This window comes from Gossypium raimondii, chromosome 7, assembly GCF_025698545.1.
Source record: "Gossypium raimondii isolate GPD5lz chromosome 7, ASM2569854v1, whole genome shotgun sequence".
NCBI classification, from domain to species: Eukaryota; Viridiplantae; Streptophyta; class Magnoliopsida; order Malvales; family Malvaceae; genus Gossypium; species Gossypium raimondii.
In genome coordinates, this window is record NC_068571.1 from 48405205 (window position 1) to 48421143 (window position 15939).

A 15939-nucleotide genomic window follows, 5' to 3' on the forward strand; every position below is an offset into this window, starting at 1 on the left:
TTTATCTAATTAATTAATTATTTTAAACATAAACTTTTATAATTTAATGGATAATAAAAATTATAAAATAATCTTTAAAAAATATAAATTATATAAAAAAACATGATGCTCCACTTGTTGAAATTATAATATGTGCATGTTGTTATATTATATATATATATTTGTTTATTTGATTAATTTTATTTTATTTTTTATTTTGGAAAAAAGTAATTTAGTTCACCTAAACAAAAATAGAGTAATTTAATCGATGTTAATGTCTTTCATCATCAATTGTAATAATTTTAATTGGTATAATAATAAATTTAGTCTTTGGTGTTTATATATTTTTTCATTTTAACTTTAATTCTAAAAATAATAATAAATTTAACCTAACATTTATACTATGAAATAAATTTATTAAATTAAAATCAAATTTACAAAATATATAAATTTTAAGAGTTTGAATTTATTATTATAGTAATCAAAACCATACGCAATTGCGTTGGACTCATATTTATGATGTTCTCCGTAATTTCCTTTGGGACTTTGACTCCATTTTCCCCCTCTTTTTTTGACCTACCAAGAGAAAAGTCTACAGGTCATTTGTCTTCTTTCTGTCACTATTCAAGTCAATGTTTTTAATTTCTTGGTTGTATCATTCTGCCCAATAAAAGGGTTTTTTTTTTTTTCTGAATGTTCTATTCCTTTCAAAAACTCCATGCTTATCTAAAATGGAGGCCAAACCCAAACCTGAATGTTGCAACCCGGTAAAAAAAAGGGGTCCTGTTTCAATGGAACATGTTCTTTTAGCATTAGGGGAAACCAAAGAAGAAAGGGATTTGAGGATTCGTAGTTTGTTCAGTTTTTTCGATGCAGCTGATGTGGGATTCTTGGATTATACTCAAATCGAAAAGGGTCTTTCAGCTTTACAGATTCCTGCTGAGTATAAGTATGCCAATGATCTTTTGAAAGTTTGTGATGCAAACAGAGATGGGTGTGTAGATTATTATGAGTTTAAGAGGTATATGGATGATAAAGAGCTTGAACTTTATAGGATTTTTCAAGCTATTGATGTGGAACATAGTGGTTGCATTTTGCCTGAAGAGCTTTGGGATGCACTTGTTAAAGCTGGTAATATACTATGATGCTCTCTTTATTACATTGTTTTAGTTTTGTTTGTCTTTACCTTTATATGTTTGATCAGTTTAGTCTTATAGTTGCATTGGTTGAGTTGATGGTGAAAAATCATTAAAAACTTTGAACAACTTATGGTTAGTGTTTGTTGTTTTCGATCTTTTGAATGTGAAGTGCTTGCAAATTCATCGTTGGGAGACCGGAGAACTTGCTTTTGCAGTGCTTGTAACTCGGACCGCCGCTCGGAACATGTAAGGAACATATATAGCGTTAATGCGGATTGTGTTGTCTGAAAGGAAGTGTGTGGTGGCAGTGTGATTTCTTGTTTGGTAACCATTAGTAGGCGCCCGCAGGCTAATTAGATGTTAGAATTTGTTTTTTACTTTGTACAAAACCTTTTAGTAGTTTACCATTTGGCTAACTTTGTGAAATGATTGATGCTAAAGGGATTGGATCAGACATTTACCAGGTTTGACAGTTCTTTCTATGTTGTCTAGTTACAAACCATTAACTATAATGGAAGTTTAGTTGGATATCTTACACTTGCTATCTGATCTTTAGTAGCTTTGTCCTTAGGCCATTGGGGTAGCAAATCGCAGTACGATAGATAAACGTTGACCATGGAGATTATCGTAGAGCTTAACAAGAGCTGTATTTTAGTTGGTAATATACTGAGAAGGCATAAACCTACATGGGCCCGATGAGTTTCCCATGGTGTAGAAACAGTGTCCTATTTTAGACCATCTTGTTGGTATATACTCATGCTTCAGTTTGTTTGGTGTGATAGTCCGGTAAAGTTTCTTGTCATTAGTATGTGTCTATTTGTTTTGCTGGATGTTCGAAACATTTTCTTCTTGGTCGAATCTTTTGGAATCTGTCCGTTTTCTTGCATAGCAAGTAACGTATCAAAGACTTGAAGTTGTGCATGTTATTGATGAATTTGCTCCCGTTTTACCCCCCATGATTTATCCCTATAAACTTCTCCAGTGAAAATACGTGATAGTTCTTGTGATCTTGATGTGGAAAAATTGGTTGTTACCATCATTGCAATGAATCCATTGTTTACATCTTATAAGTCCTGGCTGTTGGTATTTTGCAGGGATTCAAATCAACGATGAGAAACTTGCTCAATTTGTGGAGCATGTCGATAAGGACAATAATGGGATTATAACATTCGAAGAATGGAGGGATTTCCTTTTACTCTACCCTCACGAAGCTAATGTCGAGAACATCTATCATCATTGGGAAAGGGTTTGCCATGTAGATATTGGAGAACATGCTGTTATTCCTCAAGGCATCAATAAACACGTTCCGAGAATCAATTCTTTTATTGCAGGGGGAATAGCAGGTGCGTTTTCTCGTACTGCAACTGCCCCTTTCGATCGCCTGAAAGTTGTTTTGCAGGTTCAGACTACACGTACAAGTATTCTGCCTGCTGTAACGAAGATATTGAAGGAAGAAGGTTTTTTGGGATTTTTCCGAGGTAATGGGTTAAATATCGTGAAGGTAACACCCGAAAGTGCTATCAAGTTCTATACATTCGAAATGCTAAAGGATGTAATAGGAGAGCATATGGGGGATAACAAGGGTGATATAGGTGCTGGTGGGAAACTTGTTGTCGGTGGTGTTGCGGGTGCAGTGGCACAATCCACTATCTACCCAATGGATCTTGTAAAAACACGATTGCAAACTTGTGCTTCCGAAGGTGGAAAGGCTCCGCATCTAGGGAAGTTAACCCGGGATATATGGGTTCAAGAGGGACCTCGAGCATTTTACAAAGGTCTTGTGCCATCTATTTTCGGAATTATCCCTTATGCCAGTATCGACCTTACCGTCTATGAGACCTTGAGAGATTTCTCAAGGACACATATTCTTCAGGACAGTGGTACTTTTCTGTTCACTTCCAATATTTTGGTCTTGCATATTTTTATTTTCATTTTTCAGTTTCGTCGCATTTTTCGTGGTTTTGTAGAACCCGGTCCTCTAGTGAATATATGTTGCGGTGCAATCTCCGGAGCTTTAGGAGCAACATGCATTTACCCTTTGCAGGTTATTCGAACAAGGTATGATCGTAACGTACACAAGTCCCCATTTCCAATAATTTGTTTATAGATAATAAAATATCCTTTGCATTTATGGGTTGTTTCCCAGAATGCAAGCACAACGTACCACGTCGAACACGGTGTATAACGGGATATCGGACGTATTTTGGAGAACATATAGGAAGGAAGGTTATAGAGGATTCTACAAAGGACTAATACCAACTCTTCTCAAGGTAGTCCCTGCTGCAAGCAGTTCATATTTGGTTTATGAGGCAATGAAAAAGAGACTAAACTTTGATTAGTGAAGTCCTAAAGTTTGGGCTTATAGAGGAATGTAACTAATAATAAGATAATTAAAAAAAGTAAATAAAGGGTAAAAGTACCATGGACGCCCTTGTACCAAGAGTCGGATTACATTTTGCTCTCTCTACTTAAAATTTGGTCAAATTAGTTCTTATATATTATATCACAGAACAAATTGATCCTTTCTATCAAAAATTTCATCCAATTGTATTGTTAAAAATTGTTGTGGCTAATGGAATAACTGGACAGTGATGTATGGCACGCTACGTGTACCTCATGTTGACATGCAAAGATCAATTTTTAACAGTAGAAATAAATGAAAATTTTTAACAAAAGGATCATTTTGCTATTTGATCTAATGTAAATGGATTAATTTACATATTTTTTGAATAAAATAGACAAAATACAATTCAACTCTTAATATGGAGGTTCCATGATACTTTTACTGTAAATAAAGATGATTATTTTGAGTAGGTGACAATTCCCACTTTCAAACAATGGGGTACGTAGTTTTGTTGTAATTTTACCCAGGCTTATGTAAACCAATGTTGAGAATCTAATTTATATACAATATGATGTCTGAATCTCCAAGTTTATAGGGTCTGACATTATTTTTAATATATATATAAAAATTATTGTTCATATTCATGTTCTAACACACCTAGGAAGTCGGAAGATTATAAGTCATGGATTTTAAACCTACAATTTAGGAAAAGGATTGATTTGCATCTTATGTGTCAGTTTTTTGTGGTTAATAACTGAGGATGTAACTTTTGAATTGATAAATATATTATGGGAGAGATTTATTTACTCCCATATAATATTTAAGTCATTTTATATATTTTTTAATTTTATATGATTAAGAGTGATATATTTCTATTTTAATTTGGACCTGGTTGGATCTTCTATTAGGTTATCTAGGGTTTATTATTAGCATATCAAGTAAAAGCTTCCTATAAATACTTAAAAGTATCAACAATGGGAGAATTCCTCTCTACTCAAAACTCTAATATGCTAAGCATTCATTTTTAAGCTTTTCTACTTGTTCGGCTTTCGGCCTTAGAATAGGTGACCAGCTTTGTTAATACCGTGCATCAACAGATATTTTAACAATTTGACCGTCATATTTTTTACACTATCCATGTAGATCATGTATCTCAAGTCTAATATAAATTAAAATTTTCTAACTATACTTTTTTATGTAAATATATTTTTAAGAATTTATACATATATATATTTTTAATAAAAACCACGGTTCCATAATCTAAACTGAAAATATCTCGTCGTCTCAAGCTAATCCCAATATGCTTAGGTTGTTGTTTGATAATTTGAGAAAAAATTAAATAATTAAAATTTTTAAGTTCGTAATTGTTTAATTATTTAAATACTAAAGAAAGTTGTGGATTTAGTTTCTATATTTTAAAAGAAAAAAAAGGTTAAATTCTATTTTTAGTTTTTGTATATTGAGAAAGTTGTGAATTTAACCACATATTTTAATTTGGTATTTTTAGTCATGCATTTTTCAAATTTTAAAATATCAATCCTCATTGTATGATATATGTTAAATTCATTAAGTTTTACTGTTTCTAAATTCGACGTGATAAACATATTATCATATATGCAATGCGATGTCAACTTATTAATTTCATATATTACTCATTGAAAACTCAGTTAATGGATTAATGACACTCATTTTGCATCAAGATTGGGTATAGGGATTTAGAATGATCCAATAGGAGAATATGGACTAAATGTATAATTGTATTTATAATATAAGACTAGTAATTAAATTTAACCAAAAGCATTAATTGCTACTCTTTGGGTGATGACTAAAATTTCAAATTGATAAGTACAGATATTAAGATTAATACATAAATACAAAGATAATACATAAATTAAATCCACAACTTTCACAAAATACATAAATTAAATTAAAATATATAAATTAAATCTACAACTTTCACAAAATACAAAGACTAATACCAAAATTTAACAAAAAAAAAAACTAGTAATGAAATTGAGAAATGTGATTGTATAATGAAAACAATTTTATTCATAACTTATACAAGCATAAAGTTGAGAAAATCAAACAGCTCTAGAAATCTTAATGAGTATGTATTAAAACATGGATAATTATTTGTTATATAAGTGATGAAAATTTTCATTTACACAAACGAGTTGAGATTTTGATATATATTTTATTTATATTTTAATTTTTAAATACAATTTAATAATACAACTCAATTTGTGGAATTAAAATTTTCTACCACCAATATGTCAAATAATTATCCGTTAAAACATTGGAGGAAAAAAACATATGAAAAAAAAAAGTAAAAATCCGGAAGAAAGGCATGACCTTCCCTTTGCCTCAACGACTTGCCTGTGTTTGTCCCCTTCAAATCCTGTAAGAGAAACAAGAAGAGGATACATGATATATAATGTTATCAAGGATTTAAATCACCATCAACTTCATTCCGATAATGCTAACGCCACCGCAATTTAAATCCCGAAAATAAATGGTATACTAAAGCTCTTCTTCTTCTTCTTCTTCTTGCTTCTCCACATTCTTTTTTTGACAGAGGTGAGATGGGAAAGGAAGAAGAGATTGTGTTGTAAATTGTCTTAGTTTCAGCAACACTAGGTTTATATAAAAAAACATTCATGGACAGTGTGTGAGACAAGTGTCAATGGCTCAATGTTGCAAAGAATAAGAGAAAGAAGACAAATGTGTCAAATTTCATATTATTCTCTCATGGGGGAATATCTTATCTTCCACTAACTACTATTATTCTTTTTTATCAAATCTAAGGGGAAGTTAGGAATTCTTTTTTATCCTTAATATTTAATTATAATTTTTAACTACACCATTAAATTATTAATGTATTTATAATTTTATAATTTTATTATATTAATTTATAATTTTAGAGAAATCAAACATTCGATCGATATTGTAACAATTGGTACGTGCTTTTTTACTAAGGTATGTATTGGTTGGTAAAAGGTTTTAATTTTTTATCTTAATTAATTTTATTTTTATAATTACATTTAAAAATAAATTATAACTATTTAAAAGAGTATTATTTTTCTCCATGTTTTAGTATATGAGTTAGTAATAAATTAATTTCAATTGGTAATTTTAGCCACCCACATGACTTATTTTAGAAAATATAAGAAAAGTCATGTACTTAATTTGAAGATGTCTTACTTTTTACAAGATTTTTACTCTATTCCCCCTTAATTTCAGGTTTAGGTTATGCTAACTCTTCTTTATTTTATATCTATTGTAATACATTTGTGTTAAATAATATTTTCCCTCATGTTATTATACTAGTAACTAAATGTGGTATTGATTAATAATATTAAATTTTATATGCATGTAATTAAAACATATTTGCATATATATATATAGTATATATGAAAATATTTTTAAAATACAGATAAATTCGAAACGGTATCGAAATAAAATGATACGTAAATTAATACAGTATTGATTAAGTTGGATCAAACTATAACTTTACAAATTTTAAGAGAGAAAAGGCCCTAGTTGCTCTTGGCATCACCTTTCTTGAATAAAGTTTAAGATTTAATTTTATTATTATTGTTAGTATTTTTGTCAAAATTTCATTAATACATTTTGAAGTAAAATTTGGCAATAAATATTAATGATGCAAATTATTACAACTTATTACCATAAAAATGCAAAAGTAATTAAAATTTTAAATACTAATTTTATTATAAGTTATTATTATATATGTTCTTTTTATATAATGTCTAGAACTACTTATAGCATCTCCTCAACTCTTAAATAGGAAGACAATACACTCCAACATACTTGGACCCATAGCTTTATACACGACAATAATATCAATACTAATTAAATTAAAGCTCAATCAATTACAAAAAATTTAAATTAAATCTTAAATTTTGTGTACTCAGATAATATTTTGACTTTTTTTTTACATTAAATTATTATACTCTTCTGATAAAGCCAAATAAAGAAAGAGGGAAAGTTAGATAACAGGTGGAGGGCTCCCATTCTATAGAAGAGAATGAAAATTATAAACAAATGGAAAGAGACATAGAAGGCATGTTTTGGCAAAAAGGTAAGATTATATTTCAATAATCTAAAGGGGGAAGAATATAGAAGAAGATTATGCCCTCTTTCTTTTTCATATTTTAGGGTACAAAATGCTTTGCACCATCCACCTATTCCCTTTACTCTTCCTTTCACCAATCCAAATTTATTACACAATATAAACTTTGGTTTTAAAGAGGTGTAATGCTAAAGTTCCTTTTCTTGGAATTTGTTTATTTATTTATTATTAATTTTGGTTTTAATTTTCAAAAAAAAAAGTATTTGGGAGATCCTTGTATTACAGGACCGATTAAATTAGACATTTGTTATTAAATAGATTGTTTTAGTCGATATACTATTAAAAAGAATTAAATAAGTCAAATTTTAATGAAGCTAACGCCATCTTGTATAAAAATATCTTAAAATTATTTTTTAATTGTAGTTCAATTCTAAATAAAAGATTTCATTTATAGAACCATAAAAATTTTAAAAATATTACTCTATTAAATAGTAAATGATATTTTTAAACAATAAATGTTAACTATATTCCAAATTGGCTTTAGCTTATTCTTTTAATAGCATAAGGACTAAATCGCTCCATTTAATTGTAGAGAGATTAATTTGATAAAATCAACGTAATAGAGAGATCTCTTAGGTGCATTCGTCTTTCAAAAAAAGTCAAATAGTTTTTTTAATAAAATGTTGACTAAAACATTATTTTTAATGATATTAGCGTGGCAACCCGTATGTACTTCACATTGACATGATAATATTTGTCTTATATGTCATTTCAACAAATAAGTTTAAATTTCTAAAATATTCAAAAAAATAAATAAAATTTTTAAAAAATAACACGAAGTTTACACGGATTGCCATGCAGGTTGTAATGTTTAAAAATTAAAAAAATAACAATTCAATTCTTTTTTATTTACTTCCTTTTATATGAGCGTAGTATTACGATTTCTAATATTTGATTTTTAACACAATATCTAGAACTACTCATAGCCCCTTCCCAAATCTTGAATTAGAGGATAAGGCGTTTTAGCACACTCAAACCCGCGTTCTCCTACACTGGCAACGATGCAAATGCCAATAGAGTTAAGATTCAATCGGCAATTCAACTTTTTTTTAAGGGTTAATGATCAAATTTGACTCTTTTAAAAAAATTAAAAGTCAAATTTAACTGAAAAATGTCAATTTGACAAAAGTAAAAATATTAAGAACTAAATTTGATATTACACCTTTTAAATTTAATTGACTTATGTAATTATACTAAGAAAAAGTGATATTAGTATGTACTCATTTATCAATCCAAATTTAGTATGAGATATAAATTTTTAACAAAATTATCAAAGAGTCCATGGGCTCACTCCTAAGGAACAAACCCAAATGTTGCATAAACTAAAACCCGAGCCCATGGAAACTAAGCCGAAGTGGCATTTCTCGTGGTTCTTACAGGGAAGAGGCAAGAGTAAGAAGTCAAACGGTTAGAGATCAGAGACAAAATTTGATATCCAAACATTAGGAATGCAAGTGAGTGTGGAATCGGCCTCGTCGGTGACTACCCGAGACAAGGTGCTCCTCCGTCGTGCGAAGATTCACGATCCAACGCCTATACTCTATTGGCCAGTCCCGCTTCCCTTAATCATAAACCAAAACACCGACTAAAATGAAAACGGGGCAACGCAAAAAGAAAACCAAGCTTTAGCGCCTCCAATCCATCGCTAATGAAGATTATTGTTGAGAAATATATTTGGTAGTTGGTAGTGGTAGAAGACGTAAGTGTAATTTGTTAAACCTCGTTAAAATTTTTGTGCTTTTTATTGTTTTTATTTTCCTTTCAATATCTGCTAGGTATAATTGTAATAATATATTATATTATTAAATTACATTGCATGGAGATCAGTTTAGAATGTTGAGTTTTAAGCGGATTGTTATATATTTTAAGGAAATACGATTGATTAGCGCATATATTTAAACTTTAGTAAGAGTAAAATTATTACTCCGATACTATATGTAGATAACATTCTATTAGTAAACATAGGTACATCTTGATTATATGAAACCATGAGGTTATTATTTAGTAAATTTCAAATGAAAATTTTAGTTTACTCTAGTATTCAAAATAGACATAAAGAGGAAGGGACGGAGAATATATCATATGCATTAGTAATGGAAATTCTACTTATTCACAAGTTTGTATATGTTTAGATATAATATTTATAATATATATAAAAGTATGAATTTGAAAAAAATTGAAATATCAAGAATATCTTTTATTTTTCATCATATTAATAAATTCATATTTAAAATAAATGAAATATTTAATTTAGAATTATTAATTAAAAATAGTTGAAATAAAATAGAAGTTGTAATATGATAGGCTGTGGAGACCTACAAAATAAATCTTACTTAAAAATATAATATTAGTAGATAACGACAAGTCGGGTTGTATCCATAAAGATGGGTAATAATTTTATTTCTTAAATAAAAACAAAAAATAATGGTGGGTTATAAAAAAACTAAATTCAAGTTAAAACAAAAATAAAAAAAGTAAAAGTTTTGGAAAATGATGAAGCAAAATCTTATAAAATTTTTATAATTTATTGAAAATTATTAGATTTATTATATTTTATAATATTTATAAGTTTTATTAATTATTAATTTTAATGAATTTTAAAATATTTTTATAATTTTTCTGAATTTTTATAATTTTTATGGGAAAATAATAGATTAAGTCATAAGTCGCCGCGTGTCACTTTCTTATTAGTCTATCAATTTTTTTAATGTTCAACGTGACCAATAACAGAAACTATTAATAGAGGGGTTTAATTGGTTTTTTAATGTTAGGGGCTTAAGTGGGTGCAAATTTAATATAAGGGATTAATTATTTTTTATATTTTCTTAAAGGTTTTTTGGCGTATAAACTTTAAAAATGTAATGATTTTATAATAAATAAAAATTTAAATTAAACATGTTAAAACACAATAAATTTAAATTGAATATTTTAGTCAAATTATGTTTTAGTTATTGTAGTATACTTGATTGAAGGATTTAGTCTCAATAATTTAATATGACATAATTTGATTATTATTATTGTTACGCGTTAGTTCAAATTATTAATATGGTTAAAAGATTTCATTAGTCCTAGTGTAAAATACTTTTGAAAATTAAAACCGGACTTTCTTAAGTCAACTTAAAAGGTGAAATTATAGTTATTAAAATAGTTTTTAAGTAAACTATACAGATAGTCATGTAATTATATAAAAAATCATTTTAGACATTTAAAATAAAAAATTGCAATTTAAGCACCCACGTCATATAATTCGCCATTTTGATTACTCCTGTTAAAATCACAAATGATAAGTTGATGTGTCAGTTAAAAACAATATAATAACAAATTTAGTCTTCAACTTTTACATATTAATATCAATTTAGTCATAAATTTAAAAATTAACCCTCAAAATTTACAAATGATCTCAATTTGATCCTAATTCTAAAAAACTAAAAAATACATAAATATTAAAAATAAATTTAAAATATATAAAAATAAAAATATTGTTGACAAGAAATAATAATAATATATAAAATTTAAAAATATATAAATAAGAAAATATTTTCAAAAAATATAATAATAAATTTAAAATTTATATTATATTAACATTAACATTAACATTAACATTAACATTAAATAAATATAAATATATTAATATTTAATAAAATAAAAATCACCCTGTCCCTCTCCTCTCCTCCTCCTCCCCCCTACAAATTGAGAAAAGAGAGAGTAAAAACCCAGTAATCAATTAAAGAAACTTGATTGCGTTATTCATTTTCGTTCCGTTTGAAGACAAAAAAAAGGCTTATAGATATAAAATTTGAATATTTTTCATTAAAATTTCATATTAGCTTACTAAAGAAAATTTTTAATAGTGTTATTGATTTGGACTAATAAGTAATATTAATAATAGTAAAAAAAATCAACTTATTACAATTTTAAGTATAAGAAAAAATTATTACAAATTTACATAGACCAAGGCCATAATTATACCAAAATTCAAAAGTAAATAATAAGGGTAAATTACACCCTGGGTCACTAAATTATTAGTTAGTTTACGTTTGGGTCACTTAACTTCAAAAAATTATAAAATGGTCATTGAACTATTCCAAAGATTTCATTTAGGTCATTGGATTGTTAAAATCGCTATAGTGTGGCCTTCTTTGTTTGTACCACATACACCAATCGAGAGCTCTCATTCCCATTTTCTTCGATAGTTCAGTTTTTTTTTATAAAACAACTTCGAACGTCATGAATCTATGAACCAAAATCCAAATCAATTTTTTCTTTGATTTCCGACATTGATCGTCAAATCAGCTTGGATTTAAGGTATGTTCTTTTACTTATCGATGTGTACTAATCTACCACATAAATCATCAATTCGTTATTTTGAGCTTACTAGTCATACTTTTCTAAAAAAAAACTTAATAGCGACTTAAATGAAATCTTTCAAATAATTTAATGACTATTCTGTAATTTTTTAAAATTAAGTGACCAAAATGTAAACTTATTACTAATTTAGTGACCTTAGTTGTAGTTTATCAAAAAAGCGTACACTAATATGACCAACTGTATAGTTTGGGCAAAAAAAAAAAAACCTTCGCGATGTCGTGGATGTGTATACGTGGCAACAACCCATTGGTTAATTTCACGTGGCACGTATTATCATTGGGTAAAACAAGTCGACGCCAGTATCCCGAAGATCTATATATAAAAAAGGGCAAACACAATTGATGGCAGATTTAGATTCAGATCGAAAAGAAGGGGTAAAAGAACTTCAATAATTTGAGTTTAGGTTTTTTAGATCGAAGATTATGGGGCGTTTTGCTCTTCTCCTCTTACTAGCTTTCGCTTCATTTCAAGCCCTTTGCTTCGCCGCTGATGATGATACGGTAATTTAATTTTCTACTTTTTAAAACCCCTGATTTTATTGAGATTTATTTGAAACTGTGGAAATTGAAAGCTAGATTGACTTCCTGTTTTTGTGGGTTATTTTTAGGCCTTTTATGACTCATTTGATGAGCCATTTGATGGACGATGGATCGTGTCCGATAAAGATGATTACAAAGGTGAGATTTTTTTATAAATGATTTTATGTTTCTATTTATAGGGTCTCTTCAGTTGAATATTTTGTGGATCTGTTTTCTTCATGCTGGTTTTTAGGTGTTTAGAAGTGTTGATTGATTGTGGAGCTTGTTATTGTATTACTAGAAAAGATAATATCCTGAATAAATAATTGAAGGTTAAAATATGCTGTATTAGTCCCTCTACTTTTATAGAATTTGAGGTTTAGTCCCGGTTTTTACAAGTTAAAATTCAGTCCTCTTATTTTCTTTAGTTTAAATATTTTAGTCCGATAGTTTAAGTAACATGTTTATTTTTTTCAATCATATGCCACTTCACATTAGGGTAGCTTAATCAATATGCCAAATTGACAAATTTTGACAGAAATTACTTATGATTTTAGTGATTTGACTGAGATTTTTAAATCAAAAAAGTTGGAGGACTTCATTTCTAACCTTTTAAGATCAGGGATTGAATCTCAAATTTTGTCAAAGTACAGGGTCTAACATTATATTTTAACCACAATAGAAATGTTTCAACCTGACTTGATATTTGCTATTCAAGTTGAGTTAGTGAGGGGTTTTAAAGAAATTAAAAATCTAAAATATGGATAGAAATTTGATCTTTGGGGAAAGTAGATGTAGTGATCAAATATTTAATAATGTTTATGCTTTATAATCCACCATTTCTTCGATCCTGAGCTGAAATTTAGGATTCATAATCCACCTTTTAATGTGGAATTAGCTGCCTTAGAGCTTTTTGGGCTTTTTGTTCTTGTTTTCCATTTAATGCACCTCTTTGTTCACTTGAATCCAGAGTTCCAATTTTGCTTCTCTGATGTTTATATAAATTGCATTCATAGCCATTCAAGATTTAAAAGAAATCATATAGTTACCCATTGGCATTTTTGTTATCATTATCCTTTTATTTTTAAGTGTGATATGAAATGACATACCCATTGGCCTATTAGATGTTTTAGGGAGTTGAAAGGTATATATTGATGGGGTTTGGGGGGTTGCAGGTGTATGGAAACATTCAAAGAGCGAAGGACATGATGACTACGGGCTTCTTGTGAGCGAGAAGGCACGGAAGTATGCGATAGTGAATGAGCTCAATGAGCCTGTGAGTCTCAAGGATGGAAGCACTGTGCTTCAGTTTGAGACTCGCTTTCAGAATGGGCTTGAATGTGGTGGTGCATATTTGAAATACCTTCGTCCTCAAGAGGCTGGATGGAAGGCTAAGCTATTTGACAATGAATCCCCTTACTCTATCATGTTTGGACCTGACAAATGTGGAGCCACAAACAAGGTTCACTTCATCTTGAAGCATAAGAATCCTAAAAGTGGGGAATACGTCGAACATCATCTTAAATACCCACCCTCTGTCCCATCTGACAAGCTTACTCATGTGTACACTGCGATCTTGAAGCCTGACAACGAGGTTAGAATTCTGATTGATGGGGAAGAGAAAAAGAAGGCTAACTTCCTCTCAGCTGATGATTTTGAGCCACCACTTATCCCTGCTAAGACGATTCCTGATCCAGACGATAAGAAACCTGAGGACTGGGATGAGAGAGCCAAAATTCCCGACCCAAATGCTGTAAAGCCGGATGATTGGGATGAGGATGCTCCCATGGAAATTGAAGATGAGGAGGCTGTGAAACCAGAAGGATGGTTAGATGATGAGCCTGAGGAGATAGATGATCCTGAGGCAACCAAGCCAGAAGATTGGGATGATGAAGAGGACGGTGAGTGGGAAGCCCCCAAAATTGATAACCCGAAGTGTGAGACAGCCCCTGGTTGTGGTGAATGGAAGAGGCCAATGAAGATGAATCCAGCTTACAAGGGAAAATGGTCTGCTCCACTAATTGATAACCCCAATTACAAGGGTATTTGGAAGCCTCAAGAGATTCCAAACCCCGACTACTTTGAGCTTGATAAGCCTGACTTTGAGCCTATTGCTGCTGTTGGTATTGAGATTTGGACAATGCAAGATGGCATATTGTTTGACAATATTTTGATTGCCAAAAATGACAAGGTTGCTGAGTCATATAGGGAGACCACATGGAAGCCTAAGTTTGAGGTTGAGAAAGAAAAACAGAAGGCTGAGGATGAGTCCACTGATTCAGATGGACTTTCAGGCGTCCAGGTAATGCATTGGCAAGATTACTTTGTTATTGTTGGTATGTTCCTATATCTTATCCAAATAACACTTTAAAGTTGGTAATTCCTTTCCTGCAGAAGAAGGTCTTTGATGTCCTTTACAAGGTTGCTGATATTCCTTTCTTAAGTGAATACAAGCTTCAAATCCTTGTAAGTTAATCTCAAATATGCTCCATCATATGCAAATCACTATTCATTAGTGAGATCCCTCTGAAATATTGTTTCTCTTTTAGGATCTCATTGAGAAGGCTGAGAAACAGCCAAACATCACCATTGGTGTCATCGTCTCCATTTTGGTGATTATCCTCACAGTTCTCTTCAGACTTCTTTTCGGTGGCAAGAAGCAAGTAAGAAATCTGAATCATTGGTCTATATGTTTGCATTTCATTCTTCCCGTAGCTTTTCGTCTTACTCAATTGATTAATTGTTGTGCAGCCAAAAGTAGAGAAGAATCCGGAGGTTGCTGAGACATCAAACAATCAATCAACCAGTGGAGAAAAGGCTGAAGAAGAAGAAGAAGAAGAAGAAGAAGAGAAAGAAGGAACCGCTGCTGCTCCTCGCAGAAGGAGGCGTGACACTTAAAACAGAGGTGAATGGTGATAATATGTTTTTAGTATGGGAAAATTTTTGGGCTTTAGAAGTGGTCTTCATAGCTGAAACATTCATGGTACCTGGTGATTTTTGTTTTTTTTTAGTTTTACTTGATGAAACATTATTAGATTGTATTAATTGAAGAGTGTAAACAGAGACAATTTTTCATGTCATGTGCCTCAAAAGCAAAAACCAAGTAGAGGGAGTTGAAGTTTATGGTATGATGGTGTTGAAACCCCCAACCTTAATGGATATGCTGGAACTTGTAGAATTTTGTTATAACTAGTCAGAAAAGTTTCATATATTTTCTCCCCATTTAGTACATCCATGCTTGTCTGCTTTAGTGGTTATCCGCATGTGCTTTTCACTTGAGTTGGAATGATATTTTTTAGTTGGTTTTGGTTTTTCCTGCTAAAACAAAGAAAAATACAGCCTTTAACTCAATTGAAAATTTTTTTATTATACCACTTACCTCCCATCAGTGTGGTATTAAGGAAATCAGATTAATTCCAATCAAATTATAAACATGATTTG

General features: G+C 30.1%; 2 protein-coding genes across 2 annotated transcripts; both read left to right on the plus strand.

Annotated features, from left to right (window-relative positions):
* Positions 1 to 658: 658 nt before the first annotated feature.
* On the plus strand, positions 659 to 3719 carry LOC105785626 (calcium-dependent mitochondrial ATP-magnesium/phosphate carrier protein 2). The gene is made up of 4 exons (XM_012611743.2): positions 659 to 1110; positions 2213 to 2998; positions 3086 to 3176; positions 3265 to 3719. The coding sequence occupies exons 1-4, from the start codon at positions 711 to 713 to the stop codon at positions 3455 to 3457; spliced, it is 1470 nt and encodes a 489-aa protein (XP_012467197.1). The 5' UTR covers positions 659 to 710; the 3' UTR covers positions 3458 to 3719.
* Positions 3720 to 12312: 8593 nt separating this feature from the next.
* On the plus strand, positions 12313 to 15707 carry LOC105785616 (calnexin homolog). Its single transcript, XM_012611732.2, has 6 exons — positions 12313 to 12480; positions 12588 to 12657; positions 13674 to 14800; positions 14893 to 14964; positions 15048 to 15161; positions 15250 to 15707. The coding sequence occupies exons 1-6, from the start codon at positions 12403 to 12405 to the stop codon at positions 15394 to 15396; spliced, it is 1608 nt and encodes a 535-aa protein (XP_012467186.1). The 5' UTR covers positions 12313 to 12402; the 3' UTR covers positions 15397 to 15707.
* Positions 15708 to 15939: the final 232 nt, after the last annotated feature.